The sequence below is a fragment of the Primulina tabacum genome, chromosome 4 (genome assembly GCF_025594145.1).
Source record: "Primulina tabacum isolate GXHZ01 chromosome 4, ASM2559414v2, whole genome shotgun sequence".
Lineage (NCBI taxonomy): Eukaryota > Viridiplantae > Streptophyta > Magnoliopsida > Lamiales > Gesneriaceae > Primulina > Primulina tabacum.
Genome location: NC_134553.1, coordinates 6,319,388 through 6,337,733, shown reverse-complemented (window position 1 = coordinate 6,337,733; position 18,346 = coordinate 6,319,388). Strand labels below are relative to the sequence as shown.

The 18,346-nt window shown below is 37.5% G+C and overlaps 1 protein-coding gene across 1 annotated transcript; it reads left to right on the top strand.

The window, feature by feature from the left end:
* The first annotated feature begins 1,163 nt into the window (after nt 1-1,163).
* Nucleotides 1,164-4,861, top strand: LOC142542822 (amine oxidase [copper-containing] gamma 2-like). The gene is made up of 5 exons (XM_075649655.1): nt 1,164-1,897; nt 2,212-2,879; nt 3,086-3,199; nt 3,744-4,291; nt 4,412-4,861. Exons 1-5 carry the CDS (start codon nt 1,258-1,260, stop codon nt 4,620-4,622), a joined length of 2,181 nt encoding a protein of 726 aa, XP_075505770.1. The 5' UTR covers nt 1,164-1,257; the 3' UTR covers nt 4,623-4,861.
* The last annotated feature ends 13,485 nt before the right edge of the window (nt 4,862-18,346 follow it).

Genomic DNA, 18,346 nt, shown 5'->3' with positions numbered 1-18,346 from the left:
ATATTTATGACTACGGATGTTTCTATATTTTTTTGAATGTTAAATAAATTTTACAGTAGAAATCAAATTATAATTTCACTCTATATTATTCTATTTATGTATTTCAACACAAGAATTTTCAGAATTTTAATTATTAGGTATCCTTCCACCCGTCATCTCAATATTGACAAAAACTTGTGTGAGACGGTCTGACGGGTTGTATTTGTGAGACATATATCTTATTTGGGTCATCCATGAAAAAGTATTCCTTTTTATACTAAGAGTGTTATTTTTTGTTGTGAATATCAGTAGGGCTGACATGTCTCACGGATAAAGATCCGTGAGACCGTCTCACAAGAGACCTGCTCCTCAATATTTGCAACAAAGTTATCTAACTATTTTTTTTTTTTGAGTAGATCTCTTGTGAGACGGTCTCACGAATCTTTATCTGTGAGAAGGGTCAACCCTACCGTTATTCACAATAAAAAGTAATACGTTTAGCATAAAAAGTAATATTTTTCATGGATAACCTAAATAAGATATCCGTCTCACAAAATACGACCTTTGAGACCGTCTCACACAATTTTTTGTTTTTTTTTTGAGTTGAGTAGTTTTAATTGTTAAATACTTAATATAAAATCATCAATTTATAGAGTTTTTTTTAGCATGATCAATTTACAATTAAACTTTAGGAATGGTAGTTTTGTATGGTCAGTTGAATATAAATTAAAGAATATTTTATTGAATATTATCTTTGTAGTAAAAATAATATATCTACATTAATCACATTTCTTAGAAAAAGATACTCACGAGAGATTTAGGGTCCGATTTCAGTAAGTGTTACTAGTACAAATGCAGGCTTCGAATTTTTCCTGAGCCTGAAATCACGAAAAAGACCGTTAGAAGGGGGCCGGGAGGGTGTCCTGGCGTAGCCCTTCCGACGCTCAAGTCACAGTCTGAGGATATAACGAGGAGCAGGTAAAGATGCTACTGAAAACAATATATTGAATGCCTGAGTTATACATCCGAACCTGATATTTATAGGCGAATACCTCAACCTTTGACATATCCTTCATTTTGGCTTGAGATTAACCAAGGGTAGTGGGATCCATGAGATCACAGTTGTGAACTTTACACGGAATTCTAAACTTTAGCTATAATTTTGACAAAAATTTGCGTGAGTCACGTCTATAAGAGCTTCCTCAATCCTGTCGAAACGCACACACTGATATTAATCATAATATTGGGAAGAGAAGTGAAGTTGGAACTTGGAAAGATATGGAACTTGGAAAGATCCTCCGCTACATACTCTTTCTCTTCGGTACGGTGTTATTCTTACTCTTCCTTCTATCCAACTTCCCATTTCCGCCCTCCAACAGGACGGAGCTGCTCGACTGCGCCACCAACGCTCCCTGGTGCGCCTCTAAAAACCGTTTCCAATCCAATAGACCCGACTACTTACAGAAGCACATTAACCCCACGAGCAGCCACTCCACCGACGTGCCTCGCCACCCCCTGGACCCTCTCACAGTTTCGGAGCTGAATAGAGTTAAAAAAATCATTCAAAGTCTTGATCTTTTCAAGAACTCGGTTTATGCTCTACACTCTGTAGTTCTTAAAGAGCCGAAGAAGGAAGAGGTGATCGCCTGGGGTAAGGGTGATCCTCTACCACCGAGGGTAGCTTCGGTCGTTGCACGTGCTGGTGGAAAGACCCACGCTCTGACGGTGGAGCTAGTTTCCGGTGTGGTGACCCGCCAAGAGATGGGCAGGGTGTATGGGTACCCGACCATGACCGTGGAAGATATGAGCTCGGTGACTTGGGCCCCACTGGCGAGTGCTGAATTTAATCGGACGGTGTTAGAGCGCGGGGTGGATCGAGCTGACCTGGCTTGCTTGCCTATCTCAACTGGATGGTTTGGTACGAAACTCTGGCCCCATTTTAGTATATTCTTTACTGTGTATTATTAATTTTTCTTTCTTTTCTTAGGCTACATACAAATCAATATAATGCATTCGTTTGGAAAATTTAGATTTCCCCATAAAGAGAAAGATGCTGCTGTTGAGTTCATGTTTGTGCCAGAATGTTGGAACTTGGACATTAAAATATTATATCGTAATTGATATAAAGAAATTAGAATTTGGAAGGTTCATCTTACATATGATTTGATGTTTCATCATTCTGAAATTGTATGCTTGAGAACTTCTCGGTTCTGTTTTGTGGATGCTCTATAGGTAAAAGTGAGGAGAACAGAAGATTGATTAAAGTACAATGCTACTCCATGAAAGACACTGCTAACTTTTACATGAGGCCAATTGAAGGCCTAACTGTTCTTGTTGATCTGGATACGAAAGAAGTCGTGCATCTCGTTGATAACGGGAAAAACATACCGATACCGAATGCAGCAAATACCGATTATCGTTTTTCTGCCCAGAAGTCGTATCAAAGGCTAGTGAACCCAATCTCCATTGAGCAACCTAAAGGTCCGAGTTTTACTGTAGACGATCATTTGGTTAAGTGGGCGAACTGGGAATTTCACCTCAAACCTGATCCTCGAGCTGGGGTGATTGTTTCCCGGGCCATGGTTCTAGACCCGACTATTGGAGTCATGAGGCAAGTGATGTACAAAGGTTTCACATCAGAGCTGTTTGTTCCGTATATGGATCCTACGGATGCATGGTATTTCAAGACATATATGGATGCTGGGGAATACGGGTTTGGGTTGCAGGCAATGCCGCTCGACCCGCTTAATGATTGTCCCCGGAATGCATATTATATGGATGGGGTGTTTGCAGCAGCCGATGGAACACCATATGTACGGTCTGATATGGTCTGCGTGTTTGAGAGCTATGCAGGTGAAATTGGGTGGAGGCATTCTGAAAGTCCAATTACTGGAATGGAGGTATGAAGACTATGAGTCTGTGTGTGTTTCTATTTTATAATTTTCTTGTTTGTTGTTATTTGTTAGAATAAATCAAAATGGAAGTGAGATCCTCATGGTTTCGTTACCTACCTTGTTTTTAAACCAAGAAACAAAATGAGAAACACCAAAACTTGCTTGATCATCATCTTTAATTTTTTTTTATTACTTGACTGAACGTATTGCAGATTCGAGAGGCGAGGCCAAAAGTGACGCTGGTGGTCAGGATGGCTGCATCTGTGGCCAACTATGATTACATTGTTGATTGGGAGTTCCAAACTGATGGGCTAATAAGAATCAAGGCAAGTTATTGTATACATATGTCACTCCTTTTCTAAAGTTGGCTTCGTTATTAATCTTAATTTATAGAAGTTGAAAATGCATCGTGGATGGGTATTGAATAAAATTATATATGACTAGCCCATTGGGGTATAGAATTTTAGCCGAGTGGTCATATGGTTTGCTCTCCTGAGTTTAGGTCGTATACGAAGGACAAAGGTGATTGATTGATTTTTTTAAAAGCTGTCACTCATCACAGAAATGTGATTTCTAAGTCGGCACGTTTTAAAATCACATCATGCAAAACACCTAACAATTTCAAAGCTAAAAATGGACTGAAGAGTCTTACCGGCTTCCGTGATAATGTTGTATTACTCAGTCTTCCATGACTGCTTTTGTGAAATGTCATGCTGATAGATAATCTATCAAACCTCCATTAACTACATAAACACTTTGTCCTGGAAAATGATGTCCAATTAAAGAGATTCCTTTTTAAAAGGATATCTCTTTTATTTTTTGTTTCTATTTGACGATGTAAATAATTCTTGCTTTCTGCTATTTTCGTAGGTTGGCCTCAGTGGAATACTGATGGTGAAAGGCACTCCTTACTCAAATACGAACCAAATTAACCCGCAAGAAAACTTATATGGAACTCTTTTGTCTGAAAATGTCATTGGTGTAATCCACGACCACTTTATCACTTTCTACCTAGACATGGACATTGATGGCTCGGATAATTCTTTTGTGAATGTCAGTCTCCAAAAGGAATACACCTCGCCTGGAGAATCACCCCGATTGAGCTATTTGACAACGGTAAGGGAAGTGGCTAAGACCGAGAAGGATGCACAAATTAAGCTCAAACTTTACAGTCCTTCGGAATTCCATGTTATTAATCCTACCAAGAAAACAAGGGTGGGGAACCCTGTCGGCTACAAGTTGGTCCCTGGTGGCACCGCTGCTAATTTGCTTGACTTAAACGATCCGCCTCAAAAGAGAGGAGCATTCACCAATAACCAAATATGGGTTACTCCTTATAATGAGACCGAACAATGGGCTGGTGGGACATTTGTGTACCAGAGTCACGGGGAAGACACGCTTGAAGTATGGTCTAACAGGTAAACATATTGTTAGAAATTCTTTGCTCGGTCTTGAATGATCAACTTGTGCTGAAGGTCCATAGTTCTTACTCCTGTTCCGCTTTTTAGTTTCTAACTGCTTAAATGTTCTTCTTGCAGAAACCGAGCCATTGAGAACCGAGATATTGTATTGTGGTACACATTGGGGTTTCATCACATTCCATGTCAAGAAGACTTCCCAATAATGCCGACTGTATCGTCAAGTTTCGATCTGAAGCCGGTGAATTTTTTCGAGAGCAATCCCATTCTCAAGATTCCTCCAACTGTTGAGAATGATCTTCCAATCTGCAAAGCTGATGCTTCAGCTTAACAACTTCCATTTGGTTTTTCTCGATATGTAGTACAGATATACAAACTGGCAAGAATTCTAGACAGAACTTGAATCTTGTGTACAAGTTTATGTACAGAATTCAGAAATAAATTAGATTGATCAGTATTTTACTATATGTCATAAAATAAATACATGTTTAATTCCCACCTGGAAAGGAAATGATAATGAGGTAAAACTTTTGTTTTTTTATGTTTATTACAATTCTCAGCTTGACCTTTTGTCTGGAGTTTCCGGTGAACCCGAACCACATTCAGCCTAAATTAATTCAAAATTAAGGTCGGTCAAATCTATTGTAATGAGGAATCTCTCAGAACGTCCATCTTTCCATGCAAAAAAACTTGAATCCAATTCTTCTCAAGAGAAATCTTATTACTATTATATTACATTTAACTTTGGTATATATTTAAAATTTTTGTGCATCTTACTTCAAATTTTTATTCAAAATATAATTTGACAGTAGCAATCATAAAAGTTTTATATGGATATGACAATACATTTTTAAATTTAACACCACATTTTATTGAGTTATTTATCGACGCATACGTTTCTTAAAACAAATATCCAAAACAACTTGTGATCTTAGAGCATGAACAGCGGGCTGAAGTGTGCTTCATCGTCCTATGTAGTCATCTGCCTTCAATGGCCGAGGATGTCGCATACGGAAACATCATAATAGGATGTCGTGGATGGGCTTGCGTGGTGAAGTGTCCACTCTTTTTCTCTTATATTTTTTATTGTTAAAATCAATGACCATATATCAATTTGTTTTTATTAAATCCAAAAAAATAAAAAATAAAATATCATAAAGATTGTGATGATCTAGGCAGATCAATCTCAGCCTTTGAAAATTAAACATAAATAAATTTTTTAATAAATTTTTTTTAAAAAAAACTAATTTTCCTACAAATTCTGAAAACCCACCAACAACCATAAATTAACTTCATTATACCTTAAAAATCACAATTTCTTTAACTTTCATTCGAGAAAATCAAGATTTCTTCGTGTCAAATACGAAAATGGATCCGTGGAACAATGATGATCTCGGTACATATTCATCAAACTCTTCTCAATTCAATTCTGCTTCCACATCTGCACGAAATGAGCGTTGAAGCCCCAATGCAGGCGTTTAGGCGCTAACACTTTTCATCCTCGGAGCTTAGGCGTCAGATGCTAGGCGATTCTCCTTGTTTCCCATTGGCAGGTGGATAGGCGCGCGCGCACACATCATTTCTCTATATGAAGTTGTTCTAGCGGTTTAACGCTTTTTCTTGTTTTCATGAGTGCTGTGGAGAACATGTCTAAGTTATCATAAGAGACAATCAAACCTCTACACTCACATTGTTGACACATTCATCGTGTGTGCATATGGAGCTCACGTACGTACGTAACCAAAAGATGTAGTAAAGTTCCATATAAATTTTCATATTTAATGCATAAATGCCAATCGCTTCTTTACTCACCAATAAATTAATGCGAACATTATTACCAAGGAATAAAAAGGATTTTAAAAGAGGATAAATTTGTAATAGTAATCAACAAAATGTACCTCCCACATGCATGCATGGAATATACGTGCACACATTTAAAATTTCCAAACCCGATCAATGTTTATCATATAATCAATTGAACTCATTATTAAAATATTAATATTTTCATAAAGTGCTCGTATTTTGATATAGCTAGAGTCCAATCCTCCTTAATTTCACAAAAATTATGCATATGTTCAAAAACACACCAAGCAATACGCGTATAATATCTTATGTTTCAAACATTTTAATCTATGAAAATTAACCATGCACAAAGTATTATAAAGGAGATACGTATTCATACCCCGTTCCTCTATTTATAATAGTAGATGAGAAGGGGTTTAACTTGACATGAGACGTACCACGTAAGTAATGAATTCGAATGAAATCGAGTCGTGTCAACAAGAATTCCAACACCAATACACTTTAGATTGTTGAAAATTTCGATCGATGAGTTGGAAGAAAAACGATTTCAGAAAAAAAAATATTTAAATCGAGTCTTGCCGAAACACTGGATTAAAGAGTATTTTTGTTCGGGGTAAGACTTCCATGAATAATTCTCGTTTTATGTCACAACAGTAGAAGAAGTAAAAAAGAAAATGAGATTTGGCTCAACTTAGAGCACACAAGTGTCTAGTGTACACAATTGCTTATCACGAGGAATCAAAATCGAACTATAAATAAAGTACGAATGAACGATGTTGGTTCCCATTTTCGAAGCAAAATCCAAAAAAAAGGAAAGAAAAATTTAATTCCAATTTGGTTCGCAGTTAACTCACCATAGCCAGCCCATATTTGAAATATTTAATACTTAACAGGCATATCTTTGGCCTCCGATCCGAACCCGATCGGGTAGCATTGATCGGATAATTTGGGTATTTAGTTGGGTTTGAAATAAAAATCATACCAGATTTCGAGCAGATAAATTCTACCCAATTACCCCACGGATCGGGTACTAGACTTTAACAAAAACAAAAGATAGAATAGTGGAGTTGGACCATCGAGTGTTGGCCCATTATAAATAAGATAGTCCAGATTTAGATAATCACAGATGAAATAATTTTATTTGTGATGTCCAAGCCCAGCGTTAAGATTTCCATGTCAGAATTAGAGAGGACGTTTTTCTCAGAATTCGACGGAAAATCTGATGTTAGACTCGAATGAAGAGGGTAAGAAGGAGTTTTTCTACTGGACTAAATAAATAGATAATCGGGTATGTTCGGGTTTGATATGGGGATAGAGACAAATATTAAAGTTTTGAAAAAATTTAATGTCAGAAATGCATTTTCTTTCCTCTTCATATTATTATTATTATTGCTGCTGCTGTTATTGTTATTATTTTCATTTCGACGTTTTCTTTTCTTTTTTTATTTCTTTCTTTTACTGGCTATTTTTGCCTTCGGCCACCTATATAGATTACAGAGATGAGAGATGGACCCTTGTTAGACAAGGACATGGCTTTGACAGGTGTAAGTTGTTAGAAAAAAAATAGTTTTTTAGTTTTTGGGGTGAACTTAGACTCAAGTTCAGATCTATTTGGAATCAGATTTCAAATTTATCGTTTTAAAAACTTCACGCTCTATTTGTTTATTTATGAAAATTATCAATACGAACATTTCTCTCTTATCCGCTAGCACTTTAGAAAGGTCTACTTTTTTTATGGAACAAAAAAAAAGTAAGTCTGCTTCGATGAGAAAACTTATTTTGATATTTTGAATTCAATATTTTTGTACGCATCCAAGCAATAATTTCACATTTTGTGAACCCTATAGCTACATACTTTCTTGGACCGAAACTGACATTTGGACGTTTGACATGTATTTTACTAGCATGATCTTCTTTCCTCCACAAGATCATGATCCTCGTTCTCAATTTTCAAATATTAATAATGAAAGTACTATTAGTATAACTTCCTTTCCACATTGGTGCCAAAAGGGAGAAATACAAAATCAATCCAACTTATTTTAAATCTAAAATCCTGATCAAAACTTAAATTGTCGGTAGAATATATCTAAACTACATCGGTTTAATTTTATATAGTTCTTACACATTATTATTATCGAGATTTATGTTTAACATAGACTGTAAACAGATGTGTGTATCAGATTTAAATGTTGTCTCATATATTTTAACACCTAGTGACAACACATAGCGGAATAATATCACACACAAATAAATAACTTTAACAAAAATAACTCGTAGATAATTGTGCATAAGTAAAAATATTTACGTGATGTCTCAGAGGTAAATAATTACTAGAAAAACAACTTTAAATTTACAATAACCAACAATATTGATTCTATGAAAACTATATTTCGTAACATGTTAAGGATTCAAATTGCATTATAAAACAAATAAGTAGATTAAAAACTTATTCAAGGAATGCAAACAATGTGCCGAAAATTGAAACAACAAAAAGACAATCTTTAATCAACATTGTCACAAGTGTTGTCTTCAGATGTTCTCAGCAATCACAACAACACGTTATAGCAACGACGATCTTCAGACAAAAACACTCTAAGTGCTCTCTGATGGTATCTCTCGTCACATAAAAGTATTTTTTCAGCCACTACGTTCCTTTTTTTATATAAACTATTTTCTTTCTAGAGTTTATCCCAAAAAGAATCATACGCAATATAGAAAACACAAGTTTTATTAGAAATAAACACTTTTAAACAATAATATCATGTCATGATAATTTTAGCATAATTGGCACCAAGTCTTATTAATCTAAGTACTTATCCTGGATGTCTTAGGTACGAGACTTGGGGAGGCGAAAGAAACAACTGTCAGGTGTGGGATAATACTATGAGTAATGGCCCATGTGGAAAGTCCATGAGAGAAAAGGCCCTAAAAGGGAGCTCAAGATCGGGATACTTTGTGGGGTCCTTAGCTCCTAATCGTTATTACAATGCACTTTGATTAGGGTTAACTAATTACAGCGGAAAACGAGTTTAAAATTTCTTTACAATGAGCCCAAAATATTTCTTCTATAATTTAAATACTAAAATAATATTTAATTTCACATCATAAACATACCCACACGTAATCAAAACCAATCGTATACAAACAACTCATATCCTCGGGACATGCCCCGGTATATAAATATATATACATATATACTGGGAATAAAATATAAATCTCAACTCAAACTGTGACTCCCTCCAGAAGTACCCTCTTCGGTCTCCTGATATCCTGAAGTACCTGCCATTGTCCACACATAAAGACAACAACAACCCCCCCTTGGGGGTGAGCAAAGCTCCGTATGGAACAACCATCATATATACCACAAGTATCTAAACAATGATATATGGTATGCAATGCATGTATGTCATGGAGGTATCAGGTCAAATACCCATCCACTGAGCACATGTCAGAATCAAACGACTCGCTATCAAATCAATGCTCGAGCTGGCACACCGGCCTCAATAAGGGATACTCGTATGATAGCGTCGACGAAGCGCCATCAAATCCCAAATCTCATATCAATCGTCGGGGCTACAAATGTCTATGCTTTAAGGGTAATGTAATACCAAACAAAACATTGTGTTCACAAACCCCAGAATCCAATCAAATCATATCAGGGTATCCAATTATCATAGCTCAACGTACATGTCATGTATCGATGTATGCACCAAACGATGAGTGTTAACAAAACATTTATTTTATACATCGATATTCAAATCTCAATGTCATGTATGCCACATAAACTCAACAAATAAGGCATATAGACATGTATTCTCATTCAATCAATCAAACCAATCCAACATATATCATATAATACAGATACCTGTCGTATGTTACCCGGTCGCAACATACCTCAATTCTTCGTTTCCAGTTGATGTAGCCTGAAGATATCTGTATAATACTTTATCTACATCAATAACATACTCATTCCAATCAATAACATAATCCAAAATCATTAATATGAGTTTCAAATACCATTTGAAACTTCAAAAATTCATATAAAATCCAAATCATATCATAATTCAATTCCGACTTCGAATATGAGTTTATTGTCGGTTATTCTACTACATATAGGAATTTCAACTTCAAATACATGTTATTCCAGCACTTTGATATTTAGAGCTGCTGGAACCAGAAGAAAATTACCTCAGTCAGAAGCCCTCAATGCGAAGATCCCAAATATATAATTTTTTTCGCGTTTAGACAGCGTTTCGAAGTCGATTCGGACGGAAAAAATCGAATTCTCTAACTTTCCCTCGAAGTTGCTGAAATGAACTGAGGAAGGAAAAGAAAGAAAGAAGGGATTCTTATCCCCACCGCTTCGACGCTCGGGCGGTAGACTTCTCGCGCCCGAGCGCGAGATGTTTTGCCCCCGGGTTATTTTTGTACCGTGCTTGGGCGTTCACAAATTACCGCTCGGGCGCAGCATGTTCTGTCCGAGTACTCACATATCCTACACTGGCGCTCAGGCGGTAATCTTCTACCGCTCGGGCGCCACATGTTCTGTCCAAAATATTGGTTTTGTACTTATTGGCGTCCGGCTTCTCAACTCGAGCTCTTACAACGTCAATTCATATCCAATACTTATTTCTCATTTTCATTGTCATGATATACATCAAATACATAATCACATGATAATTTCATAAATTATCGATAATCATACAGGATTTACGATAATACGATACACGGTCCTTACATTTCTCCCCCTCTTAAAAGATTTCGTCCTCGAGATCTCAAACATCTCTATATACATAACATTGGCAAACATATATATGTCACCAGTTATAGTACATATCAAAGCTAAAATCAGTAAATGGATCAGTATACATTGAATACAATGGAACAGGTGGAATAGAATCAAACAAATGCGGATATGAATCTCGCATCTTACTTTCCAATTCCCACGTCGACTCTTCCACACCATGTCGTGTCTATTGTACTCGAACCAACGGAATCGATTTATTTCGCAATATCTTTTCCTTTCGATCCATAATGCGAACAGGTTGTTCAACATAGGAAAGAGAAGGATCAAGTTCAACCTCATCAGGTGCAAGTACATGTGATGGATCTGGTTCATACTTTCTCAGCATAGAAACATGAAACACATCGTGAATAGCAGATAGAGCTGGTGGCAATGTCAATCGATACGCAAGATCGCCAACTCGATCCAGAATCTCGTATGGGCCAGCATATCGAGGTGATAATTTCCCTCGCATGCCGAATCGAACAGTGCCTCTAAAGGAAGATATTTTCAAAAAACACTTTGTCACCTTTCTGGAATTCCAAGGGTCGTCTTCGTTTATTCGCATAACTCGTTTGACGATCCTGAGCAGCTTTCATCCGCTGCCGAATTAACTTAACTTTATCGTTCATTTCTTGTATCATTTCAGGTCCAGTCAATTGTCTCTCACCAATTTCATCCCAGAATAACGGTGATCTAAATCGTATCCCATATAGAGCTTCAAACGGTGCCATACCGATACTCGTCTAAAAGCTATTATTATAAGAAAATTCAACCAATGATAAGACATCTTGCCATCCCATTCTGAAGTCCATCACAACAGCACGCAACATATCCTCTAACGTTTGAATCGTACGCTCGGTCTGGCCATCAGTTTGAGGATGATAAGCAGTACTCATAGCCAAACGCGGACCCATCGCTTCTTGAAAACTACCACAGAATTTAGAAGCAAATATGGGATAACGATCAGATACAATTGAGACTGGCACACCATGCAGTCTCACAACATTCTCAATGTATAAACGGGTCATTCTCTTATAAGGATAAATCCGTTCATACGGAATAAAATGTGCATATTTTGAAAGCCGATCAATAATGACCCAAATAGCATCACAGCCCTTGGGCGAACGAGGTAAATGAGTCACAAAATCCATAGCAATATGTTCCCAATTTCATTTCGCGATTTCGAGACTGTGGAGCAATCCTCCAGGTTTCATTCTCTCGGCTTTCACTTGCTGGCAGACAAGACATTTCGAAATAAACTCAGCAATGTCCTTCTTCATACGTTTCCACCAGAATTGAGGTCTCAATGTCAAATACATCTTTCGACCTCCAGGGTGAATACTATATTTGCTACAATGTGCTTCTCGAAGAAGGGCATATTTCAAATCAGATTCATCAGGAACTACCAGCCGATCATTAAGTCGTAAAGAACCATCAGAAGAAATCTTGAATCAAAGACTGATGTCCTGCAGATACAAGTTCTTTCGACTTTTGGACCTGAGCATCGCTTCGTTGGGCCTTTCGTATTTTCGATATCAAGTTTGGCTCAATTTGCAATGCTGAGACAGTGACAGAATTCCAATTCGAGTGAAAAGTCCAACCAGAAGTACATATATCCTCGTGTACTTTGGCGACATTGACAGAAGCTAACACAAAATCATGAACTTTCCGACTAAGGGCATCCGCAGTAACATTCACCGATCGAGGGTGATATTGAATCTCACAATCAAAATCCTTCAGGAGATCCATCCACCTGCGTTGCCTCATATTCAAATCAGATTGAGGAAAGCGATATTTCAGACTCTTATTATCTGAATAGATAACAAACTTTTCTCCGTACAAATAATGGCGCCAAATCTTCAAAGCAAACATAATGGCGGCCAATTCAAGATCATGAACAGGATAAAGTGTTTCATGAGATTTCAATTGACGAGACGCATAAGCAACCACTTTGCCATGTTGCATCAGAACACAGCCCAAACCTTTACCAGACGCATCTGTACACACCACAAATCCTCCGGTACCTGAGGGAATAGTAAGCACAGGTGCTGTGGTCAATCTCGTCTTCAATTCAAAAAAACTAGCTTCACATTCATCTGACCAAATGAATCGCTGATTCTTCTGTGTCAGTTGAGTAATAGGTTTAGCTATTTTCGAAAATCCTTCAATAAAGCGACGATAATATCCAGCAAAACCCATGAAGCTACGAATCTCAGGAACATTCCTAGGTCTTGGCCAATTCAATACAGCTTCGACCTTCGTAGGATCAACAGATATGCCATGTCTCGAAATGACGTGGCCTAAAAATATCACTTTGTCCATCCAGAATTCACATTTGGACAATTTAGCATATAAATGACTAGTACGAAGAGTTTGAAGTACCAGTCTCAAATGTTCAGTATGCTCCTTTTTCGATTTCGAATATACAAGAATATCATCAATAAACACGATAACGAATCGGTCAAGATAATCTCGGAAGACACGATTCATTAAATCCATAAATATAGCAGGAGCATTCGTGAGACCGAAAGGCATAACCAAGAATTCATAATGGCCATACCTCGTACGAAAAGCAGTTTTGGGCACATCTTCGTCTCAAACTCATACTTGATGATACCCAGAACGAAGATCAATCTTCGAGTAAACAGAAGTACCCTGAAGCTGATCAAATAAGTCATCAATACGAGGAAGTGGGTACTTGTTTTTCACAGTAGCCCGATTCAGTTGCCTATAATCGATACACATTCGCATAGTACCATCTTTCTTCCGAACAAATAAGACCGGAGCTCCCCAAGGTGATACACTCGGTCGAATATATCCCTTATCGAGAAGATCATGTAATTGTTCTTCCAATTCTTTCAATTCCAAAGGTGCCATGCGATAAGGAGATTTAGAAATAGGCGCAGTCCCCGGCACAATATCAATACTAAACTCAACTTCTCGATGAAGAGGAAAATCAGGAATCTCATCGGGAAATACATCCGGGAATTCTTTCGCAACAGGAATCTCAGATAAGGAAGGATCCTTCTTAGAGATATCAATAGCGTAGATAAGATGACCCTAATCTCCGCTAGTCAAAAGTCGAGACATTTCCAAGGAAGATACCAATAGAAATTTGGCTTGGGAACCCTTGCCATAAAAATTCCACTTGGGTCCATCAATCGGTCGAAATCGAACCACTCTATGACAACAATCAACAGTAGCTCGATTTGTCATCAAGATATCCATGCCAACAATACAATCAAAGTCGTGCATCGGGAGGACAATCAAATTCAGAAATACCACATTATCCTCGTATATCAATACACAATTATGCACAACTTTCTCAGACAAAATAATCTTCTCTGCTGGCGTGGCTATCGACAAAGTATCATACAACGGGGTACACTCAGTATCGTGAGATGCAACAAATGCATGAGATATGAATGAATGAGATGCTCATGTATCAAATAAAACACGTTCAGGATAATCGCAAAGCGTACAAATACCTGCAATCACGCCACCAGGAGCTTCTCTCGCCTGATCCTCGGTCATGGCGTACACTCTCACTTGAGGAGGAACTTGGGCACTCTGACCACCCGGTCCTCGATATCGTGGGACGCTCGACTGCTGAAAGGATGGAACATGAACAACATGTCTCATCATACTGGGGCCAGCTCTAAATCCTGGCTGGGGTTGGGAAGAAGTCGTACCCCTGTTCGGACATACTCGAGAGAAATGGCCTTCCTGCCCACACTGATAACAAGTACCAAACATACCTCGACACTGCTCGATAGTATGTTTACCCCCACAATGGCTACAGTAAGGAGCAATCACAGGACTCCCTCTCTGTGATCCACTCGAACTCGAAGAAGAAGAAGAAACAGTACGAGTCTTCTTGAACTTCTTACCTTTCGGCCTTACCTTTCGGCCGCAAAGTAGGCTGCTGAGCTGACACTGGAAGTGGAGGAGTATACTGTGGACCTCCTCGCCTAAGTCCAGCCTCGGCTGCCTTGGCTTGTTCAACTGCCTCTGCGTAGCTGGTAGGCAATCCAAAAACAACATAAGTATATATAGCAGAATGCAATCCATTCACAAACCTATTATATTTTGCCTTCGCATTCCCAGCTACGTGAGGTGCATACACTTCAACAGAGTAGAAAATTTCGAAGCATATTCTGCAACAGTCATCGTTCCCTGCTGCAGATTATTAAATTCATTCTCCTGAGCAGTATAATAGGATGGAGGGGAATACTGCTCCAAAAACTTGGCCTTGAAGACATCCCATGTGACTTCAATCCCGGCCTCTTTCAATCCAATCTCAGCGGCTTCCCACCAAGATTTTGCTCGGTCTTTCAATTGATAGAGGGCAAGTTTCAGTCTCCGAGCCTTGGAATATTCAACAATATTAAACAAATGCTCGATATCCTTTAACCAAGCCTCTGCTCTTTCTGCACTCTCAGTGCCAAAGAACCTCGGTGGTTTCAGATCCTGGAATCGAGCCATAATTACATCCATGGACAATCCTTCAAATTGTCCAACTATTCTCTCAGTACTGCTACTCGCAGTTTCATTTGTGTGATCCATCTACAAATCAAAGGATGAATATCACAAATCAATATCAATTTTACATCATCATCATCTCATATCATCAATCTCATCAGATACTTACTCGAATCAAATCAAGTAAGAGCAAGTAATACAAATAGATCAAACATAAGCGCACAATTCATTTGTGCCTATTCAAGTGTACACAAAACTCAATCGAACATTCCCAGCTATGCTCTGATACAACTCCGTGTGGGGCCCTTAGCTCCTAATCGTTATTACAATGCACTTTGATTAGGGTTAACTAATTACAGCAGAAAACGAGTTTAAAATTTCTTTACAATGAGCCCAAAATATTTCTTCTATAATTTAAATACTAAAATAGTATTTAATCTCACATCATAAACATGCTCACACGTAATCAAAACCAATCGTATACAAACAACTCATATCCTCGGGACATGCCCCGGTATATAAATATATATACATATATACTGGGAACAAAATATAAATCTCAACTCAAACTGTGACTCCCTCCAGAAGTACCCTCTCCCGTCTCCTGATATCCTGGAGTACCTGCCATTGTCCACACACAAAGACAACAACAGCCACCCTTGGGGGTGAGCAAAGCTCCGTATGGAACAACCATCATATATACCACAAGTATCTAAACAATGATATATGGTATGCAATGCATGTATGTCGTGGAGGTATCAGGTCAAATGCACATCCACTGAGCACATGTCAGAATCAAACGACTCGTTATCAAATCAATGCTCGAGCAGGCACACCGGCCTCAATAAGGGATACTCGTATGATAGCGTCGACGAAGCGCCATCAAATCCCAAATCTCATATCAATCGTCTAGGCCACAAATGTCTATGCTTTAAGGGTCATGTAATACCAAACATAGCATTGTGTTCACAAACCCCAGAATCCAATCAAATCATATCAGGATATCCAATGATCATAGCTCAACGTGCATGTCATGTATCGATGTATGCATCAAACGATGTGTGTTAACAAAACATTTATTTTATACATCGATATTCAAATCTCAATGTCATGTATGCCACATAAACTCAACAAATAAGTCATATAGACATGTATTCTCATTCCAATCAATCAAACCAATCCAACATATATCATATAATACAGATACCTGTCGTATGTTACCCGGTCGCAACATACCTCAATTCTTCGTTTCCAGTTGATGTAGCCCGAAGATATCGGTATAATACTTTATCTACATCAATAACATACTCATTCCAATCAATAACATAATCCAAAATCATTAATATGAGTTTCAAATATCATTTGAAACTTCAAAAATTCATATCAAATCCAAATCATATCATAATTCAATTCCGACTTCGAATATGAGTTTGTTGTCGGTTATTCTACTACATATAGGAATTTCAACTTCAAATACATGCTATTCCAGCACTTTGATATTTAGAGCTGCTGGAACCAGAAGAAAATTACCTCAGTCAGAATCTCTCGACGCGAAGATCCCAAATATATAATTTGTTTCGCGTTTAGACAGCGTTTCGATGTCGATTCGGACGGAAGAAATCGAATTCTCTAACTTTCCCTCGAAGTTGCTGAAATGAACTGACGAAAGAAAAGAAAGAAAGAAGGGATTCTTATCCCCACCGCTTCGGCGCTCAGGCGGTAGACTTCTCGCGCCCGAGCGCGAGATGTTCTGCCCCCGGGTTATTTTTGTACCGCGTTCGGGCGGTCACAAATTACCGCTCGGGCGCGGCATGTTCTGTCCGAGTACTCACATATCCTACACTGGCGCTCGGGCTGTAATCTTCTACCGCTCGGGCGCCACATGTTCTGTCCAAAATATTGGTTTTGTACTTATTGACGTCCGGCTTCTCCACTCGAGCTCTTACAACGTCAATTCATATCCAATACTTATTTTCTCATTTTCATTGTCATGATATACATCAAATACATAATCACATGACAATTTCATAAATTATCGATAATCATACAGGATTTACGATAATACGATACACGGTCCTTACATACTTTATGGTCATTACAAAAGTCATCTATATGCTTTTGGGAAGATGCACCGAAAATTATGTCATGTACATAAACTTGGCAGATAAGTATTTCGTGTTTTGACTTTTGAATAAAAAAGATTTTGTCTACCTCACCTCGTTTTCATTGTACAATATTTGGCTTTCAATTTATAGAAACCCACATATTGTTTATTTATTTTTAGGGTTAGCTAAAAATATTACACATAAACTTCTAAAGAGTTTTCAGCTTATAAATATATGGGAAAATTATATTTGTTGTTTTGTAATTGCACGTTTTCTATTTTTTGTCCTACTATCAATTAATTCAAAGTCTTAATCCATTATTTGTTTTAGATTTTTTTCAACAAAGTATTGATATGACGTCGAAAAATGATAATTTGACAGCAGAAAATAATGACTTGGTGCCAAAAAATTTCGACTTAGTGCAGCACATTACTTATCTATTTTAACTATATCGTATTTTTAACTAAAAAATATAATATTATAAATTTTATAATTTTAAAAAAACATGACGTCATCTGATATTTATATCAATTATATTTTTCACACAGCTACCAAAATTTCAATTTGTGAAAACTCTTTCACCAAAACGTTGGAAAACATAACAAAGGAGGCGTCAATAATTCTTAAGTTTTATAAAATAATTTTACGTTCTATAAATTATAGTATAAAATGCAATGTACTCTGCATGGTAGATATAAATTGGGGCAAATTAAATAAATATATAAAATTAAACAACTTGTATAGTCTCCGAGGAGAATAAATTAAACCTGTGTGCGTGAACATCCCAGAATTGAGTCAAGGGAGTGGTTAGCACTGTGTAAGGTTATTTAAATAATTTTAGAAAGTGTCATTTATATATTTCAAAAAATTACGTATGTA